This window comes from Budorcas taxicolor, chromosome 20, assembly GCF_023091745.1.
Source record: "Budorcas taxicolor isolate Tak-1 chromosome 20, Takin1.1, whole genome shotgun sequence".
Taxonomy (NCBI): domain Eukaryota; kingdom Metazoa; phylum Chordata; class Mammalia; order Artiodactyla; family Bovidae; genus Budorcas; species Budorcas taxicolor.
This window is the reverse complement of record NC_068929.1, coordinates 61,519,181-61,539,251: the sequence shown is the minus strand read 5'-3', so window position 1 is coordinate 61,539,251 and position 20,071 is coordinate 61,519,181. Positions and strand designations below refer to the sequence as shown.

The 20,071-nt window shown below is 50.2% G+C and overlaps 1 protein-coding gene across 1 annotated transcript in view; it reads right to left on the bottom strand.

Moving 5' to 3' along the window:
* Positions 1-20,071, bottom strand: part of ANKH (ANKH inorganic pyrophosphate transport regulator) — a 167,934-nt gene that overhangs the window by 17,882 nt on the left and 129,981 nt on the right. Inside the window, exon 8 of the mRNA XM_052659052.1 lies at positions 19,426-19,521. Within this exon, the coding sequence (XP_052515012.1) occupies positions 19,426-19,521 (96 nt within the window). The remainder of the gene's footprint in view (positions 1-19,425; positions 19,522-20,071) is intronic.

Here is a 20,071-nt window from a genome sequence, read left to right as displayed (position 1 = left end):
TGAAGTTTTGGAGAGAAGCGTGGAGGTGGGCAGAGGTGGGGTTCAGGGGAAAGGCACTAACTCTTCTCAGTAACTTACTGTATGCCAACAGTTTTCCTTCACTGATGTTCAGTCAGTAAGTCGTGTCCGACTCTCTGTGACCCCATGAACTGCAGCACGCCAGACTCTTCTGTCCTCCACCCTCTCCCAGGTTTGCTCAAATTCATGTCCGTTGAGTCGGTGATGCTACCATCTCATCCTCTGCTGCCCCCTTCTCTTTCACCTTCAATCTTTCCCAACATCAGGCTCTTTTCCAGTCATGTCATTTAACCCTTATTCCAACCCCAGGATCGTGGCATTGTGGAATGGGGCCAGGAGTTCGACCCTGGCTGTGGGGACTCAGAAGGCTTGCTCCCCCACGTTTCTGGGGTGTCTGAAGGTGCTCAACTGGCCAATGGCAGCCAGTACCCAGAGACTGAGAGGGACACCAAGTGAGAAAGTCTTAACTTCAGCACTTTCGGTCCTTTTCGTCCCTACCCCACCCCGCCCCCATCCACAAGAGGTCCTTCTCTTCTCCTGGATAATCTGAACAATGAGAAAGCAGTCTCGGGGCGCGGGGGTGGGGAGCCAGCAGAAACAAAGCCACAAACAGGCTGCCCTTGTTGGCGACACAGACAGGACCAGGATGGCACCATGACTGGGATAAGGCTCGTAGTGTTCACCACCCCGGTGGCCGAGGGGTGGCTCGTGGGTCCAGTGCAGCCACAGGAGTGAGCCTGGGTCACCCTCAAGAACTGACCTTTTTTTTTTGGTTTTTGAAGATTTTTTGATGTGGATCATTTTTGAAGCCTTTATTGAATTTGCTATAATATTGCTTCTCTTTAGGTTTTGCTTTTTGGCCCTGAGACATGTGGAATCTTAGCTTCCTGACCAGGGATCTAACTGGTACCCACTGCATTGGAAGGTGAAGTCTTAGCCACTGAACCACCAGGGAAGTCCTGAACTGATCTTTTAACTCTGAGCACAGGAGGTTGTCCTATGCGATGGTGGTTTTTGCTCTTCCTTAGCTCAGATTTCGCACCTTTCCAGCACCTATGAGAAGGACTCAGGGCTGAATGCTTGGCTGAGATGCAGCTCTGACTAGAGGGATGCAACTAAGAAAAGGGGATTCTTGCTGTGCTCGTTGGACGCTGACATGTGTGGATGCAGACACATCCTATCCTGTGAAGCCACAACAGAGAAGTAACGTGCAGATGAGAGCACGTGAGACTGTCCATTATATTTGTTGCTCAGTTGCTTGTTTGTGTCTGACTCTGCGACCCCATGGACTTCTGCACGCCAGGCTTCCCTGTCCTTCACTATCTCCTGGAACCTGTTCGAACTTATGTTCATTGAGTTGGTGATGCCATCCAGCCATCTCGTCCTCTGTTGTCCCCTTCTCCTCCTGCCTTCAGTCTTTCCCAGCATCAGGGTCTTTTCCAGTGAGTTGGCTCTTTGCATCAGGTGGCCGAAGTATTGGAGGTTCAGTTTCAATACAATATGGACATGGAAACAGTGGGGCTCATCTTGAACTGCTAGATGCAAAACTGCTCCTTTTTAAAAACATCTTTTTCATTGGAGTAGAGCTGCTGTATACTGCTGTGTTAGTTTCTGCTGTATAGCAAAGTGAATCAGCTCTATAATCCCCTCTTTTTTTGGATTTTCCTTCCCATTTAGGTCACCACAGAGCACTGAGTAGAAAAACTGATCCTTACATGATGAAAAAGTCCCCTAGCTGGGGAAACTGAGGCTGTGACAGGCAGGGCTGGGCGAGCCTCCAGGCCTGTGACCGGTAGGCTGGGCATTTTCTGGTGTTTTCCACCAGCAGTCGCCCTTAGCTCAGCTGTGCAGGCCTTGCAGGGAGCAGGTGGCTGGAGCTGGCCTGGCAGGATTAGAGGTGCTATAAATACTACCACTGTCAGTGAGCTTGCTGCCTTTCAAAGGTGGTGGCCCCTTGGGAGGTGGGGCAGAGAGGACGCGGCAGAGTGGAGTCGTCTGCATCTGTGGGATTTGTGCTTCTCAAGGACTCACTTACTGTGAACAGCAGAAGCAGCATTTCAAGATTAGCTGAAACTCCCCACAAGGGATTATCTCAGTGTGTCCCAGAGGAAGACACTGATGGAGTGGGTGTTTTTGACTGCTTCCTTCTCTGATGGAAAGCCTTTTTGCTTTCTTTCCCACAGGGAGGGTCCCTCTGAGGCCCTGAGGTTCTGAAGCTTTAGGACACAAATGTTTTAAATGTCAAGCCTCCGCCCTTTAAATTCTGCGGTGGCCACCATCCCCCGGACGGCATGTGATTTCCATGCTGGCCTTGGCAAGACGAGACAGGCACCTATTGATGTTGCAATTCCAAGTTTGATTTCTACAGAGCACATGCTCACCTCCTTCCTCTCCAGCAACCTGCCAGCTAACCCCTCCCCAACGAGGCTGAGCTCGGGAGGCCAGGGACCAAGATGAAGAACAGCCTCATTGGATGGGATCACGGCCATCAGGGAGGGAACGGCCACTCACGTGGGAGTGACCATGTCCTGTTAAGCTCACAATAACCAGGGAAATTGAAAAAATGAAATAAAGAGATTTCAAAATTTGTGAGAAAGAGGCAAGGAAAATCAAATAAAACCAGAGTTTCTGAAAGGAGATGGAATGCTCTCGAAAGAGAAATTCCTGCCCACCCACCACAACTAGAAAGGAGAACAGGTGGTCCCCAGGCTGCTCCTGGGGGGGAGGGAATGTGACAGGTGAGGAGGAGGTATCTGCTGTCTCCCTGCCTTGGTCTGCCAGCTCGCAGGCTCTCTCTTTCCCAGTTCCTGGGAGGTGAGCCCAGATGATGTCTAAGAACTACCACCTCCAAGGGCTGGCAATCTCATGGACGAATAAAGTCAGGAGGGTCAAGCCCAGATGGGTGCAAGTGCTGAGATCCAGAAAAGAGCTTTAAACAAATATGTTCAAAGTAAGAAAAAGAAAGGGAAAGAACCACTAGGGTCCAAGGATACATTCAAAAAACCCCGCTCTGAGTTTGCCGTTTCCATGAAGGAGGGTCACCTTAAAGCAGGTAAGCAAACATAGTTAAAAGGGATTTGAAGACCAAAAGTAATGAGAGGCAGCGAAGCATTTTGTCTGTGCAAGTCCCAGATTGCTAACAGCATCTGGACTGAAAACACTCATAGACGTGGCAGAAAAAGTGATTGCAGAGATTCTAGGAGCTTGAGGTAGGCAAATCCCCTGAAGATGGATTTGAGAAGGGGCCAGCCCCCGACCACCATGGGACTAGGACTTAGCAGCTCTTGTGTTTCCCCTTCTAACTGTGCTACCCGGCTAAATGAAAAAGCCTATGTAGCCTTAGGCTGCATTGATGAGAATTATGAAGTTAAAACCAGACCAATTTACTCCTTTAGCTCAGGTCAGACCTAATTTGGAGTTTATGCTCCATGTTCTCAGAGGAGAACCAACAGGGACAATTCAAAGAGCAGAACCAAAACACCGCAGGGTCTGAAAGCCAGGCTGTTAAAAGGTATTGAGCTGGGCTTTGGCTATTTGAAAGGCTGCCACATGGAAGGTGGATTAGATGGACCCTGTGGCAAAAGGGTGGGCTTCCCCTGTGGCTCAGCAGGTAAAGAATCTGCCTGCAAGGCAGGAGCCACAGGAGACGCGGGTTTGACCCCTGGACTAGGAAGCTCCCCTGGAGAAGGAAATGGCAATCCACTCCAGTATTCTGGCCTGGAGAATCCCATAGACAGAGGAGCCTGGTGGGCTACAGTCCATGGGGTTGCACAGAGTCAGACATGACAATGGGCACGCAGGCACGTGGCAAAGGACAGAGAGACGAGGATGATGCCCCATCAGCCCTTCATCTGGGGGGCGTTACGTCACCACCTCCTCCCTGCCTCCCAGGTAATTGGATTCTAATTACTTCTACAGTTTTGATTCTGCAGGGACCTACTGGTTTCCGCAGCAATCAGTTTGTTATTATGACAGTGCGCTTTACACGTGTATTCAGTCAAAAAATAATTACTGGGCACCTGTCCCATGCCAGGCACTATGGGCATATATTGGATTGGTTAATAAGTTTGTTCAGGTTTTCCCATCCAATGTTATGGAAAAACCTGAATGAACTTTTTGGCCAATTAGGCACAACGGCAAACATGGCAGAGGCGATGCCAGCCTCACGGAGTCCCCGTGACTACAGAGCGCGGTGTCGAGATGGGGGCTTGGGGACAGCAGCGACCGCAGGGCGTGGGAAGCCGGCTGACCACATCCAGTCCCAGTCCCAGGTGCTGGATGAGGAGGTGGAGAGAGGGTTTCAGGCAAAAGGGACGACATGGGCAGAAGTTTGGGCGAGAGAACACACACAGTGACCCTTCAGTCCCAAGAGCTCTGGGCGGCTGGAGTGGGCAGCAGGGCATTGAGATGGGCCTGGTGCTGTGTGTTTCAGGTTCGAGTTTACATTGGTACCAGGGAGCCAGTATGCCGTATGCTCCATGAGGACTGGTTTGGACGCGATGTGCGTGGAGCCCCCCTGGGAGCTGTGGTTCCAGAGGAGGGGGAGCTATATGAGTAGAAACAGGGATGTGCTTAGTTGCTCAGTCATGTCCGACTCTGCGACCCCATGGACTGTAGCCCACCAGGCTCCTCTGTCTATGGGGATTCTCCAGGCAAGAATACTGGAGTGGGTTGCCACGCCCTCTTCCAGGGGATCTTCGCAACCCAGGGATCGAACCCAGGTCTCCCTCACTGCAGGCAGATTCTTTACCAGCTGAGCCACCAGGGAAGCCCAGGAATCCTGGACTGGGTAGCCTATCCCTTCTCCAGGGGATCTTTCAACTGGGGTCTCCTGCATCGCAGGTGGATTCTTTACCAGCTGGGCTACCAGGGAAGCCCAGAAAGAGGAATATGAGGTGGCAAATGGAGCAGAGGGAGGTCCCAGGGGTGTTTAGGAGGAGGCCAAGACAGGGCTCTGCACCTGAGTGGACCTCAGGATGAGGAAGATGGCCAAGCCAGGGAGGAGTCCAGGCTTCCGGTTCTGGCAACTCCAGGCAGAAGTCCATGCTGGTCATTGAAGCAGGGTAATGGAGAGGAGAAAGAGTGCCAGCCATAAGCACCCTCTGGGACAGGATGGGCTGGCGCCTGAGGGAAATCAAAGCACATCTGCGCAAAGGAGGCAGTTAGTGTTTGGGTGAGAAGCTCGGGAGACAGATGTGAGGCAAAGATGCTGCTTCAGGAAATCAGCCAGATGGGCAACCAGAGTCACACTCTGCAGAAGGAGGGCTGAGGAGGGAGGAGGTCACTCAGACAGAGGGAGGTGCCCACCTGGAGTGAGGAAGAGGGATATTCCAGCCAGGAGCCTGTGAAGAAAGTGAAAGTCGTGTCCGACTCTTTGTGACTCTGTGGATTGTAACCCATGGAATTTTCCAGGCAAGAGAACTGGGGTGGGTGGCCATTTCCTTCTCCAGGGGATCTTCCTGACCCAGGGATCAAACCCAGATCTCCCACATTGCAGGCAGAGGCTTTACCTCTGAGCCACCAGGGAAGATACTCAGAAAGGAAGGCGGCAAAGCAGCTAAGCGGAGAGCCACCAAAGCCGCAGGAGATGAGCCTAGGTTGTGGATGATGGCCGCCCCAGATACGGGGGCAGGAGAACAGGAAGGCGTCCGTGGGAGCCGCGGCCTGAGTGCGCAGGGACAGGGGCCAGCTCTCTAGGGGGACACTGGCAAACGGGGGCAGGAACGCAGCACAGAAGGACCACCTAGGCAGGAACAGGTGTCCCTCGCTTCAGAAGGAGGAGGCAGGTGGGCTGCAGTGGGGCGTGCAGATGGCCCAGGTGGGGAGCACAGATGGGGGCCTGCAGCAGTGGAAGGGTGGGCGAGAGATACTCTTGCGTAATTCTCTCAAGGAGCTTGGATGCCACTGAGAGGAGAAATGTAGGCGCCTTCTGGATAAAGGTTTTCATGTTTTAAGTTTTTTTCAAAAGTTGGGAGCCTTGAGCATATTTAAACACAGAGTGATTTGGGAGAGGTTGACGTTGGAGAGAGGGAGACACTGAGACAGAGTCCCTGACCAGAAAGAATGGAATTGTGCAGGTGGGCACACGTGGAGGGGCCTCTCAGATGGGGGGTGGGAGCAGTGTGTGTTCACGCCTCCACGGCTGCAAACACACAGGGGGCCCTGGGCTTCGGGGCACCCTGATTACTCTAATATGACCCCTCAGTCCAAAGCGGCGTCTCCCTCCTCCTCTTTGCCTTTACTTCATTTTTTCTCCCAAGCAGCTGTGACTACTGTAGAAGGTTGCGTCCATGCATGCGTGCTCAGTAGCTTCAGCTGCATCTGATTCTTTGTGACCCCATGGACTGTAGCCCGCCAGGCTCCTCTGTCCATGGGATTCTCCAGGCAAGAATCCTGGAGTGGGTTGCCATGCCCTCCTCCAGGGGATCTTCCTGACCCAGGGATCCAACCCACGTCTCTTACGTCTCCTGCACTGCTGGGGGATTCTTTACCGCTGAGCCACCAGGGAAGCCCAGAAGGCTGCGGAACGGGCCCTCTAAGAGATGCCCCTACCCTCATCCCCAGAACAAGGATTCATTACTGTATATGGTAACAGAGATGATGAAATTATGGAGCTAAGAGTGTCTGGGCAGGCCCTAAATACCATCGCAAGTGTCCTGATGATAGAAAGAGGGCCACGTAGAGATGATAAGAAGCCCAGAGAGTGACTTGGCCAAGGAATGCTAGCTGCAACCAGGAGCTGCCATAGGCAAGGCCTGGATTCTTTTCTAAACCCACTGGAGGGAGTCTGCCCCGCTAGCGCCTCAAATTCAGCCCAGTGAACTGAATTTCGACTTCCAGCCTCCAGAACTAGGAGGGAATACATTTCTGTTGTTTTAAGCCATCAGGTTTGTGGTCATTTGTTACAGGAGCCACAGGAAATGAACACACTGTCCAACACCACCATATATGCCAATTGCCTGTCTTCTCCCTGAGATTATAAACCCCTCTAATAAAAGAAACAGTGTGTTTCTTTCACTGGGGTAGCCGTGGAGCCTGGTGTGGAGCAGGGGCTCAAGCATTTGCTTTAAACGACTGCATGAATAAACATGGACGTGCTCTTTCTCTGGGGAGCTGTGTTGTAAATAAAAAACTCTAAGCCAGGGCTCCCCACCCTCCCAGATCTAATGCCTGACTATCTGAAGTGGAGCTGATGTAATAATAACAGAAATAAAGTGCACGGTACATGTAAAGAGCTCGAATCCTCCTGAAACCATCGCACCCCACCCCACACCAGTCTGTGGGAAAACTGCCTTCCATGAAACTGGTCCCTAGTGCCAAAGATGTTGGGGACCACTGCTCTAAGCAGAAGTGTTCCATTGCCCAGGCTTTAGACAAGTTTGGCAATGCATCCGTGAGTGCTCCTTACTGGCATTTCTAATATTTGGTTGGTGTGTACACATTTATCAGATCTAAGCCAAAGGATGAAATGTATCAATTTCTCTCTTTCAGAGCTCACCGAAGCTTGTGGGTAACGGCATGAGTGCACGCTTAGTCGCTCCGCTGTCTTTGTGACCCTATAGACTGTAGCCCGCCAGGCTCCTCCACCCATGGGATTCTCCAGGCAACAATAATGGAGTGGGTTGCCGTTTCCTCCTCCAGGGGATCTTCCCAACCTAAGGACTGAAACTGCATCTCTCGCGTCTCTTGCGTTAGCAGGTAGATTCTTCACCGCTGAGCCACCTGGGAAGCCCCGTGGATAACGGACATTTCTGAATTAGCAAGACAACCGAAGGTTGGAATGAGCACTGTCAACACCTGGCATTGGAGACTGTGCACAGGAAGGGGACCTCAGAAGAGCTTTCCCAAGTTCTCAGGGAGAGAAGCACGCAATACGCGTCCCATGTGTGGGCGAAATCTGTCTAGAGAAGGACTGTATAAATCTATCAAGAGGTTGAATTTATTTTAAACACTGAAAAGAAAAACACACACACACACACACATCCCACAGAAATTTGGAAGGGTATGATAGGTATCACTAGAAGAATTCACAAAAGTATTCACTGGTATCAAATATACCAGTAGCTGTTTATTTATACACGGCCATCCTTCCGTTTCATGGGAGCCATTGTGTCTGGGGACCACGGAGCAGGGAGCTGGCGTTCTCTGCTTCCCGTGTGCCAGGTGTGATGCTAAGCTATTACTCCTTTGAAAAGCCTCAGAAGGTGGGTATTCTTATCATGCCCGCATGGCAGCTGGGGAAGTCGAGGCTTTCAGTATTCAGTGACCTCCCAGTGGGTGAGTGGTGGGGTCAGGGTTTGAACCCAGGCCCGGGGGGCCCCTAGACCCACACTCATGAGCACTGAGCCATGTGGCCCCGAATTCAAGCCTAAGCTAACCCTTCCCCCTTGGCTCTCTGCCCCCTCCCCAACCCACCCCTTTTAAATCAAAATCCACAAAGAGGGCAGTCAAGTGTCACAAGAGCCCAGGGCCATTTGGCACAACTCACAGCCCTGCCTTTGAACCCGTCTCCGGTTCAGAGGGGCCGGCTCTCCAACACTTCTTGTTTTCTGTTTGTTTTGGTAAGGGCCGATTCATTCCTCACACCACACGGGTTAAGAGCCGTGTCTGCGGGAGGATTAAAGGCAGGCCTTTGAGAGCTGTCTGGTTTCTGATTAACGATGCACAGCTTTCCCAGGCACTGTTATCTGCCACACGTGTGTTTTCTCAGCATCACACTACAGTTCTTTGAGGTTCACCCTGGGCTCAGAAGAAGTACAAAAGGACTCCCAGAATAATCTCCTGAAGCAACGTAATCGTGTTTCCTTCACTGCCTGAACAAGCGGGCACTCCTGCCCAGAGCTGGAAATAGAGCGAAACCCTTAAGCTAAAATTTTATTTAAGATAAAATAAAAGAACACGTTCAGCAAAGGCCACGGATCAGTTAGCTAAAGGCAACTGTACTTCCCCGTTCACTCTCCCAGTCTGCCTGCAGATACAAGAGACACCTAAGTGCTGGGTGAGGTACAGTGGGTGTTAAATGCTCCACTGACTGTTTTCTTAAGACATTTCTGTTCTCGTATATTTCCAACTTCTCCAGGTGAGAACTTGAATCCAAGGTTAGCTTAGAAATATTGTTTGTGCAGGTCAGCACTGTTCCCAAATTTATGTGCTTAATTATGTCTTTGCGGATGGGGCTTTCGGGTGGCGAGGGGTGAGGGCGGGAGGGTGTTGGTATCAGAGCCCCCAGTGGAAGTACCAGTGTGTGATTTGTTCCTTTGACCAAACTCCGGGAGATGGTGAAGGACAGGGAAACCTGGCGTGCTGTAGTCCATGGAATCGCAAAGAGTCGGACACGACGGAGTGAACAGCAACCGTGCTGCTGGGAAACACGTTTGGGTAACCAGGATGATGCCTGATTGTTTTCTCCTATTTCTGGGTCCAGTGGTCTCCAGCTTCACGCAACACACAATGAGCACGGAGCACACCAATCAGCGTTTTCTGTCCTCATGTGCTCAGTTCAATAATCTATTCAGTGTTTCTTGAGATAGTTTACCAAAACAAGCGTTTGAGATATTTCACATGCTGACTCCCCGCATGTCCTTGTCAGCATGGATCGACAGGACATCAGAGTTCCAGGCCACCAGGAAGATGCTCATGTTCATGGCCCAAAGCACCAGGGAGTGAGGGCAGATGCTGAAATCAGAAAGCCATTCAGCCACCAACACCATGGCCCCGTTTTGTCCACGAGGGTCTGGACCATGCAGCTGACCAAGCCGACGTCTGGGTCCTATACGCTATAACAGGCCCATCAGATAAGAAAATGCTCCCCTACTTCTGTTATCTTTAAACTGTGTGAGCGTGTATCCATGCTAAGTCGTTTCAGTCCTGTCTGACTCTGTGCACCCCTGTGGACCGTAGCCCACCAGGCTGCTCTGTCCATGCAACTCTCCAGGCAAGAATACTGGAGTGGGTTGCTGTGTCCTCCTCCAGGGCATCTTCTTGACCCAGGAACTGAACCTATGTCTCTTACGTCTCCTGCTTTGGCAGGCAGGTTCTTTACAACCAGTGCCACCTGGGAAGCTCAGGCATCTCAGTCTTTAAGCTGAGATGAATAACAACGATTTTTTAAAAAGCCACAGACAGACATAAAATACAATTCCCGGAAGTCTATGAGTTGATCCCCACTGGGTTATTCGGCTACTGGGTGGAATGATTTCTGACTGCTGTCTTTCTCTGATAAATCTGCTTTTACACCGGGAAAGCCTCGGAGTAGAGCCTGGGAACCACATCCTCGATGTGAGGCTGGGGTCTGGCAGGCAGCAAGTGCAGAAGCCAGAGAAGAATGCACTTGTCTTCCCCCTGGTTCCCAAGCCCTTGCAGGTGGCGGCTCTACACCTGTTCTTTGCAGAACCCAGCTGTGTACTGATAGGTGAAACTGAAACTAAGTAATTTTTACAATTTTGTGCCAAATCAGATACTACTGTTTATGTAGGAAGCAGCAGAAGGGATGAAGATCTTGAGACAAATTGGTGGTGGTGCAGGGGTGGGAATGAATAAACACAACTGGATAAAATAGTAGAAACTTAATTTCTTCCCTGAAAATGTGAATGTGTCTCAACTTTTCAGGGTTAGTGATGCTGGGTCTGCAGGGCGTGGGTGAGATAGCACTGGATTGTTCAACTAATGGTAAGCAGAATAAAACCAAAAAGCAAAGAGACCCAACTTGAACACTGGTACTTCTACTGGATACTACGATGCCAACCACATCCTCACATCCTCCGAAAAGCCCCATCAGCAAGGATGTAACTAAGCACATAAATCTTGACAGGTGTGTTAGTCACTCAGTCATGTCCGACTCTTCGCGATGCCATGGACTGTAGCCCACCAAGATACTCAGTACATGGGATTTCCCAGGCAAGAGTACTGGAGTGGGTTGCTATTTCCTTCTCCAGGGGATCTTCCCAAACCAGGGATCAAACCTGGGTCTCCCGCACTGCAGGCAGACTCTTTACTGCAGGAGCTTGGGACAGTGCTAACCTGCAAGAAGAATATTTCTAAGTGATTCCTACACTCAGATCCTTACTTCAAGAAGCTGGGAACACAAGAATACAGATGTCTTATGGAAGCAGTAAGTGGGGAATTTCAAAAGAGAGCAAACGAGTTGGGTAGTTTGTTGTTGTTTAGTCACTAAATTGTGTCTGACTCTTGTGACCCCATGGGCTGTAGCCTGTCAGGCTCCTCAGGCTCCTCCAGGCAAGAGTACTGGGACAGGTTGCCATTTCCTTCTCTAGGGGATCTTCCCAACCCAGGGATGAAACCCGTATTTCTTGCATTGGCAAATGGACGCCTTACCACTGAGGCACCGGGGAAGCCCCTAGTTGACTAGTTAGGTCTGGTCAATCAATCCACGTGGCCTTAAATGACAAGAGGGTGCTTCTCTTCCAGAAACATCAGTGTATGAGTTTGCTAGAGCTGCTGTAACAAAGCACCATAAACTGGGCAGCCTAACAACACATTATCATCTCTCAGTCCGGGAGTGACACCAAAATCAAGGTGTCGGCAGGGTCACGCTCCCTCTGAAGGCCCAGGGGAGGGTTTGCTCCAGGCCTCCCAGCTTCCAGAAGCATCCAGCATCACTCTGGCCTCCACGTGGCACCCTCCTTGTGTCTGTGTATCCACATCCCACCCCCGCAAGAGCACCAGTCAGATGGAACATGGGTCCACCTGACCCACCCACCAGGACCTCACCTGAACCCTATTTCCAAATAAGGTCTCATTCCAAGGTGCTGGGGCTAGAACTTCAATATAGAACTTTGGGGTGGACACAATTCAACCCATAACCATCAGAATAGAACACTTGGGATTGAGTACAGAGTCATACTTTCCCTTTTTACCACCCATTGACGTCAAAAAGCAAGGCTCAGGGTGGACCCAGAGTAAAAACCTATTTTAAATCTTTTTAAAAAAATAACCAGATCCTTAAGTAGTGACAGCCACTGGCCTCAGATACTCCTGCATCCTACTGTGAGATACTCTGGTTGGATGCTGAAGCTGAAGCTCCAATAATTTGGCCACTGGATGCGAAGAGCTGACTCACTGGAAAAGACCCTGATGCTGGGAAAGATTGAAAGCGGGAGGAGAAGGGAGCGGCAGAGGATGAGATGTTGGATGGCATCACCGACTCAATGCACATGAACTTGAGTAAACTCCGGGAGATGGTGAAGGACAGGGAGGCCTGGTGTGCTGCCGTCCATGGGGTCACAAAGAGTCAGACACGACTGAGCGACGGAACAGCAACAGCAGTGGCATGGTTGGATAGCAAGGCCTCCTTCTCTCTCTGCCCTCAGGGACAGCCACACACACGCACGCACGCACTCCCCACCCCACCACTACCACCACCACCGCCATCAAACAGCCTCCATTTGTTGAAGCTGGGGGAGGCCAGTGGGGTGCAGCCTGGAGGCCTTGGCACGGCCCCACAACCTCAGAGAGTCTGAATCTGGGCCATGAAGCCCACCCTGCGGCCGCCTAGCGAGAGAACCCCTTCACACCCGCCTTCCTGAAACGGCCGAGTTCACCCACTTCATCCTGTGGAACAGTCTGTTTAGCCCATTGACAACTTGTTGCAGTTACTCATTTCTTAAGAACCTGCCTCTTTTAAACTCTTCTAAAGTTCACAGCAGGCTCCCCAGGCGGTGGTAAGGAACTTGCCTACCAATGCAGGAGATGTAAGAGACGCGGGTTCAATCCCTGGGGTGGGAAGATTCCCCTGGAGGAGGGCAGGGCAACCCACTCCAGTATTCTTGCCTGGAGAGTCCCACGGACAGAGGAGCCTGGCGGGCTGCAGTCCATGGGGTCCCAAAGAGGTAGACATGAGTGAAGCGACTTAGCATGCACACGGTTTACAGCAGTTGCTATTGGAAGGACTGGCAAGGCCCGGGGTGGGGGTGGGGGCTCTCTGGGGCCTTCCCATCCTCCCCGCTGTCTGCTGAACCCACCTCCGCCACTCTGCTCCATCTCCTCTGACGCTCCAGTGCCCCTTTCTCTCCCAGGCCCCTCGGTCCCTCCCCTTCCCTGCTGACCTCACTCTCCGTTGCTCTGACTCTGTCTCTCCCTTTCCTCTGCTCCTAGCTCTTCCCCTCTGGCCTCCCTGGGGTTCAACGTCCAGGGGTGCTGGGTGTGACCGTGTAGGTCGTTCACTGCACACAAGTGCTTTGGTGGCTCTTCCTTCCTGCCAACATCCCTCTGGGTGGACGCCGTTCCCATTTTGTATGAAAGGGGTTGGGGAGGTTCAGCAGCAGCCAAGCCTGTGCTTTGCAGGGATTCTTCCCCACCTCTCTTGAGATAGAAGGGCCCCCTCTCTTGGCAATGGCTCCCCCACACTAGAGCTGCAGAGAGTGTAAGAAAACAGCAGATGCTGAAAAACTGGCATTGTGAAGTAAAAATGGAAACTGGTCAGCTAAAATCATCTAAAGCTGCTATAACTTGCCTACTTAATATGATTTGCTATGAATTTTAGGAAAAAAAAAAAAACCAAACCAACTCCCTGGTGGCTCAGATGGTAAAAGAATCCACCTGCAATTCGGGAGAGACCCAGGTTCAAACCCTGGGTTGGGAAGAAGGGAATGGCAACCCAACTCCAGTATTCCTTCCTGGAGAATCCCATGGACAGTAGAGCCTGGTGGGCTACAGTCCATGTGGTCGCAAAGAGCCAGACACAACTGAGCCACTAACACTTTAGGAAAAAAAGACCACGTGTATGGGGCACCAAATTGGCGAGCTTGGTACATTTCGCAAGCTCATCCATTCACTTCACCACAGTGGCCTCACATCCAGGAATATGGGGGTCTGGTACCTTTTGGAGTGCTGCTCTGCACCAAAAAGGCTATTGAAAAGACATACCCTACCTGGTTAGTGGTTTCTATTCTATCCCCAAGGCTGGGATTCAGGGGGCAGTCGTGATCAGTTCCAAGGGGCTGTGTTTCTCTAAGTTTAGTGTTATCAGTTCCTCTCCCCAAGAGGAAGGAACACCTGCCTCCTTCTCAAGCTCATGGCAACCACCCTCTGTCTGCGATCACCACTAGTGTCTACTAGAGAAACGCAGCCTCTCAGGACACCCTGGGTATCATGGGGCTTCATAATTGGTCACATTAGGGACGGAGACCATGGCTCTGCCAGAAGGTTCTGGGCAAACCCGGCTGCCTGCTTCTGACCCCGGCGCCAGCTACAGCCTTGTTCTTCATGGTGCCACCTTGTCCTGCACAGCTCAGATCACTGGCCTCCGCTGAGTGGCCGCTGCACCACACCTGCTCCCGCCAGGCGGCATGCCTTCTTTCGACCTTATTTAAAGACAGCATGTTTTTGAACTGTGTGCTCCTTCACCCCAGACAGCAGTGTGTCCGCCTGCCCCTGGTCTGCATCGCGTCTGCACCTTTGTTGCTATTGAGGGGATTCATTTTTATCAGAGGGTTCTTACTATTTTGAAGTTGATCTTTCCGATCAGCTGAAGCTCTCCCTTTTCACCCTCACGCCCATCAAATGGTCTAAAGGAGCCAATCAGTGATTTTCTAAGCTTCCTAAAGGCAGGGAAGCAAGATGCTCCTTGGGCCAAGCTTCTGCTTTCCCACCTTATACTCTTCCTAAATCCACTTCCGCTTCCAGCTGGGCAGAAGGCATTCTGGGCTGCTTGTCTTGAAGCCCAGTGGTTCAGACAAACTCTCAGATAAGAAAATGAGGGAAGAATGAACTTTCGGAGTCAGGGATTCACTCTAAGTTAAACGGAAAATCTGTACTAGGGCATAAGCATATGCATGCTTTGTAGCATGCTGAAATATTAGTCTCATGTCGTTGCTCAGTTGTGTTCAACTCTGCAACACCACGGACCGCCAGCACGCCAGGCCTCCCTGTCCCTCACCATCTCCCAGAGTTTGCCCAAGTTCATGTGCATTGAATCGGTGATGCTATCCAACCATCTCATCCTCTGTCGCCCTCTTCTCCTTTTGCCTTCGATCTTTCCCAGCACCACGGTCTCTTATTACCTGTCAAACGTATTTTCCCCAGGCAAAGACAGATATTGAACTGAACATGTCAGGGCCTGAAGAATGGGCCCATTCTGACTGCAAGATGAGTTTCTGCTCTGGACAGGACAGGTTTTCCTTCAAAAAGCAGTTAGCATCATTGGGTCACTGAATGTCTGCAGCATTTGTGGCGCCAGCTCTTCTCAAAGTCCCAGAGAGAAGAGTCACTAATGCCCAAACGACCAGCGCTTGGCAAAGTGCTCTAATTCTAGGCAATGTGTAGAAAGCTCTGGAACCATCAGAAGGCTCGCACTTTGTACAGAATATCGCCTACTGTAATAAGCATGGTGTGTCTATCCTAAGTGCTCTGCAATGTTAATTTCCTGATACTATGCAGTTTAAAAATTTAAAAAGTGAAAATAGACTCTCAAGTTTAGGGCGTCTTAAGAGCTTTAAAAATAAGATAACCTCAGTATAAATAAGGAGATTGTGGCTCAGGAGGGGTGAATGCCATCGGCACCTTTCTGATTCTTATCACACAGGTAAGTATTAATTGATTCCTGTGTTTGGGTTCTGTTTATTGTGCCGCTTCTGTGTCAGGCAGGATGCTAGGCCCTGGGGATAAGAAGTGACTAACCCGCAGACCCTGCCTAGGGAAGTTCAGGGCCTACAGGGAATAATAGATGTGAAGAATGAACATGGTAAGTGCTATACAAAGCTGTATGCACTATAGTGACAGCATAACAATGAATTTAGGGGGATAACCCTTATATTTTTTCTATATATCTTTTAATGGCAATTCCTGGTGGCTCAGTGGTAAAAAAATCTGCCTGCCAATGCAGGAGATGCAGGTTTGATCGCTAGGTTAGGAGGATCCCCTGGAGAAGGAAAGGGCAACCCACTCCAGTATTCTAGCCTAGAAAGTCCTATGGATAGAGGAGCCTGGTGGGCTACAGTCCACGGGACTGTCACGAGTAGGACATGACTGAGTACGCACGCAGGCCGGCCTCTAGCCAAGATGGTAGAGCCAACTGACTGAGGCCCAGTTGATTGAGTCATTATAAAGGTAACGTATCTGCTGCTGTGCTGTGCTCACCCGCTCAGTTGTGTCCAACTCTTTGCAACCCCCTGGACTGTACCCCACCAGATTCCTCTGTCCATGGAATTTTCCAGGCAAGAATACTGAAGTGGGCTGCCATTTCCTATTCCAGGCAATCTTCCTGACCCAATGGCCGAACACACATCTTTTGCGTCTCCTTCATTAGCAGCCAGATTCTTTAGCACCACCTGGGAAGCCGATGTATCGGAGACACACCATAATACTACTGTTTGTATTGTTGAAGAAACCACTGCTTCAAGCGTGCTGGCAAGCCCTGGCCTCAGGGCCAGATATCTGTTCCTATTTGCTGGAACAGCAGAGTACAGAGAGGAAGGCCCTGGAGAAGGAGCTTGGAAGGCGAGCTTCTAGCTGGTGCCATCACAGGCAGACCTCGGACCTAATGCAGGTTTTCGTCTAGACTTCCTTGGTGGCTTGGATGGTGAAGAATCTGCCTGCAATGCAGGAGACCTGGGTTCAATCCTTAGGTCAGGAAGATCCCCTGGGGACGCAAACAGCAATCCACTCCAGTATTCTTTCTTGGAAAATTCTACAGACAGAGGAGCATGGTGGGCTACAGTCCATGGGGTCACAAAGAGTCAGACACAACTGAGTGACTAACACTTCCACACTTTCACTTTTTACTTCCCCAGTAAAGTGAATATTGCGATAAAGCACGATTTAAAATTTAAGCCTTATTAAATACGTGTATAGACATCTCTTGGAACTATTTCGGGCCATCACCATAAAGTAAACATTGCAATAAAGTGAGACACATGATTTTTTGGTTTCCCAGTGCACATAAAAGTTATTTGTTGTTGCTAAGTTGCTGAGTCATGTGCGACTCTTTGCAACCCCATTGGCAGGCAGATTCTTTACCACCAAGCCTCCTCGGAGGACCTTTTTAAAAGTCAGGTTTATTCTATACTGTAATCTGGGCTTCTCAGGTAGCTCAGTGGTAAAGAACCCACCTGCCAATGGAGGAGACTCGGGTTTGATCCCTGGGTCAGGAAGATCCCCTGGAGAAGGAAATGGCAACTCACTCCAGTATTCTTGCCTGGGAAATCCCATGGACAGAGGAGCCTGGTGAGCTACAATTCATAGGGTCAGGGTTGCAAAGAGTTGGGCACAACTGAAGCAACTTAACATGGATGCATAGATGGTAGCATTAGAATAATTAAATAGCTAAAATTAAATAAAACTAAAACTTAAATAACCTCTGTGGGAGATCGAAGCATTTTTCTAGCTTTTACATGGTTATCACTTCAAAATACACTTGCTGCTTTTGTTTTAGAAGTATAGAGTATTGCCTGTGAACTGAAGGAAGGAAGGAATATCTGTAAACTCAGTCTGCTAAGGTTCTGTGTCAGACTTGACCATAACTGAGGGAAGAGGTCCACATGGAGTGAGAGGAGACAGGGGAGCCAGACCCTGACCGCAGAGTGAGCAACAGCCCAAAGCTTCCAGCTCTCGGAGCTGGATGGTGCCCAAGTCACAGACCCTGGCATCCGAACCAACTTTCAGTCACTTAACACAGGCTCCAAAAGCTGAAGTCTTTTCCGGGAATAGAAACGTTCTCTGTTTTTCCTAAAATCCTCTTTTAAGTGGTTTCAAGGTTGTGCAGTGTTTTGCTAATGTTTTAGGGAACTATGGAAAAATTTGCACACTGTAGGGAGAAATAATACAACCAGGAGAACAGGGTTGCCGGGGGTGACTTACCTGACTCAGGCAGGCGTGCTATCAGAGGTCTCCCCACCCCGGGGAGAGGGCCTGGAATATGCTTCTGACATCCCCTTGCAGTTTCCCAGTTTCATGGGGGACGGACTGAGAGGAAGGGCTGGGCTGGGGTGATGGGGTGGCCAAGGATGCCGAGTCAGGACCCAGTGTCAGAGGCCTTAGGTGATGGGCTACAGACCTTGTGTTGTCCTTGATGAGTTTATTCAGGTGTTGTTGGGTCAAAGGATCAAATATTAAACTATGTTTTTAAAAAAAAAATCCAAGTGAGGTTTAAAATGTGTATCAGACTTGATTTTAAGGGACCCCTCTTAGGGCTCATCTAGCTAAGTGGTTTTTGTGATAAAGGCCAGTGACAACGCTCACGATGGTCCTGTCATCACTTGTCCCCAAACCTCTTCTTGTCTTATGTCCTCAGTATCAGTCGTTTATGATGGGAACTGCACACACTCAGCTATTTCTGTTACGGTTTTTCCCGTATGCTGTGAAAAAAGCAGAATTTCTACAGGACTTAAATACGTAGCCACCACAACAAACAAGGAAGTGAAGTCAAGAGACCCCTCTTTCATCTTATCCTCTTCTCATCTCCATCTTTAGAACGCACAGAGCGCAGTCTACGATGTGGAGTTGTTTATAAATGCCATTATTTTCTTGCTACTGTTGATAAATGTTATAAACAGCCTTAAATTATATACTGTGTGCTTGGGGTTATAGAGCATTTTGGAATTTTTTCTCATGTTTTCGGAACATATCTCCTACATCTGAACTGCCCAGGTGAGTTGATAAAGGTAGGGTGTGTACTGCTTATTTAAGGCTGTGCAGCGTCACTGACAGGCCCTGCCAACAAGGAGGCGCTATCCACTCTTGTTCACACCTCTGTCCTTGAAGATGGCATGGGGTTTCGGATCCTGTAGGTGCCTGGTAAGTGTGTGGTGAACGATGGCTCCATAGGAAGGATAGAGCAGTGTAAACATACAAAGAAAGGAATTTTACCCATGAAACAAATCATACCAATTAAATTTGGAAAAGAGACAGTTGACTCTGAGTGTTTAAAGATGGGCTGGAAATTATTCAGTAAGACAGAATATCATTAAGAAAGGTGAAGCCTGCCTTTCTTCAGCAGGAAGAAGCCCCTTACAGAAATGCCAGAAGTTGACCCTCTATTCTTAGACTCGATGAAAGTGAAAGTTGCTTAGTCCGTCACTTAGTCTGACACTTTGTGGCCCCATGGACTGTAGCCTGCCAGGCTCCTCTGTCCAAGGAATTCTCCAGGCAAGAGCACTGGAGTTGATGGCCATTTGCTTTCTCCAGGGGATCTTCCAAAACCAGGGATCGAACCCAGGTCTCTTGCCTGCAGGCAGATTCTTTACTGTCTGAGCCACCAGGAGAAGTGTAGCCCCAACGCCATCCTTGATTAACTGTCGTTTGTATTTTGGGATGAAAATATCCAGGAGAGGCTGTCACCTTATCCAGCATAGCACTGCATTATGGAATACAAGACTTCTCCCTTTAAAACGGCAATTTCCTCTTTTCTAAAACCAGACACAGAGGCGGGGGCAGGGGTGGGTCTGTCCTTACCGTCAGCGACAAGGCCATGCAGACGAACGTGAACTTCTTGATGTGGGCTGCCGTGACCGTGTTGCTCGTGCTCACCAGTTTATTGCTGGGGTTATTCTAGGGGGGCAAGAAAAGGCTCCGGGTTATCCTGGGCTGACCACTCGTGCTTCTTACCGAGCATCTCATTTCTGTTTGATTTGACGCGTCTGAAGCATAGATGTCAAGGGACAGCTCGAACACGGCTGTGACTGGACGTCTCTCTCAGACAGCTGTCAGGCTTTTGGACATGACGGCTAACCAGAGGGAGTTCCGGACTGAATTGCCCAGCAGTGTCTCCGGAGTCAGTCTCCTCTTCGGGGCGCTGGGTGCCCACCCACCTAGTTCAGGGCCCCAGCCCCTCCTGCAGTGTTCGACCGCCCTGGGCTCTGCAGGCAAGGAGGGCAACTGAGCCCCCAGATCGTATCTGGGGGCACATGTCAAGATTCCTGTGAGGGGCACATTTGCTCCCTGAGATAAAGGACTGGGTGTTTCACCCATCTCTTTAGCTCCTGCAACTCAGCACACCTTTCTTAAGTAGAGAAGATGCTCAAACAGCCCTTATTAAATTGAAATGTGAGCACACGGATGTAGGGGCCCTCAGACACATCCCTGAGGCTGGCTGATGCCA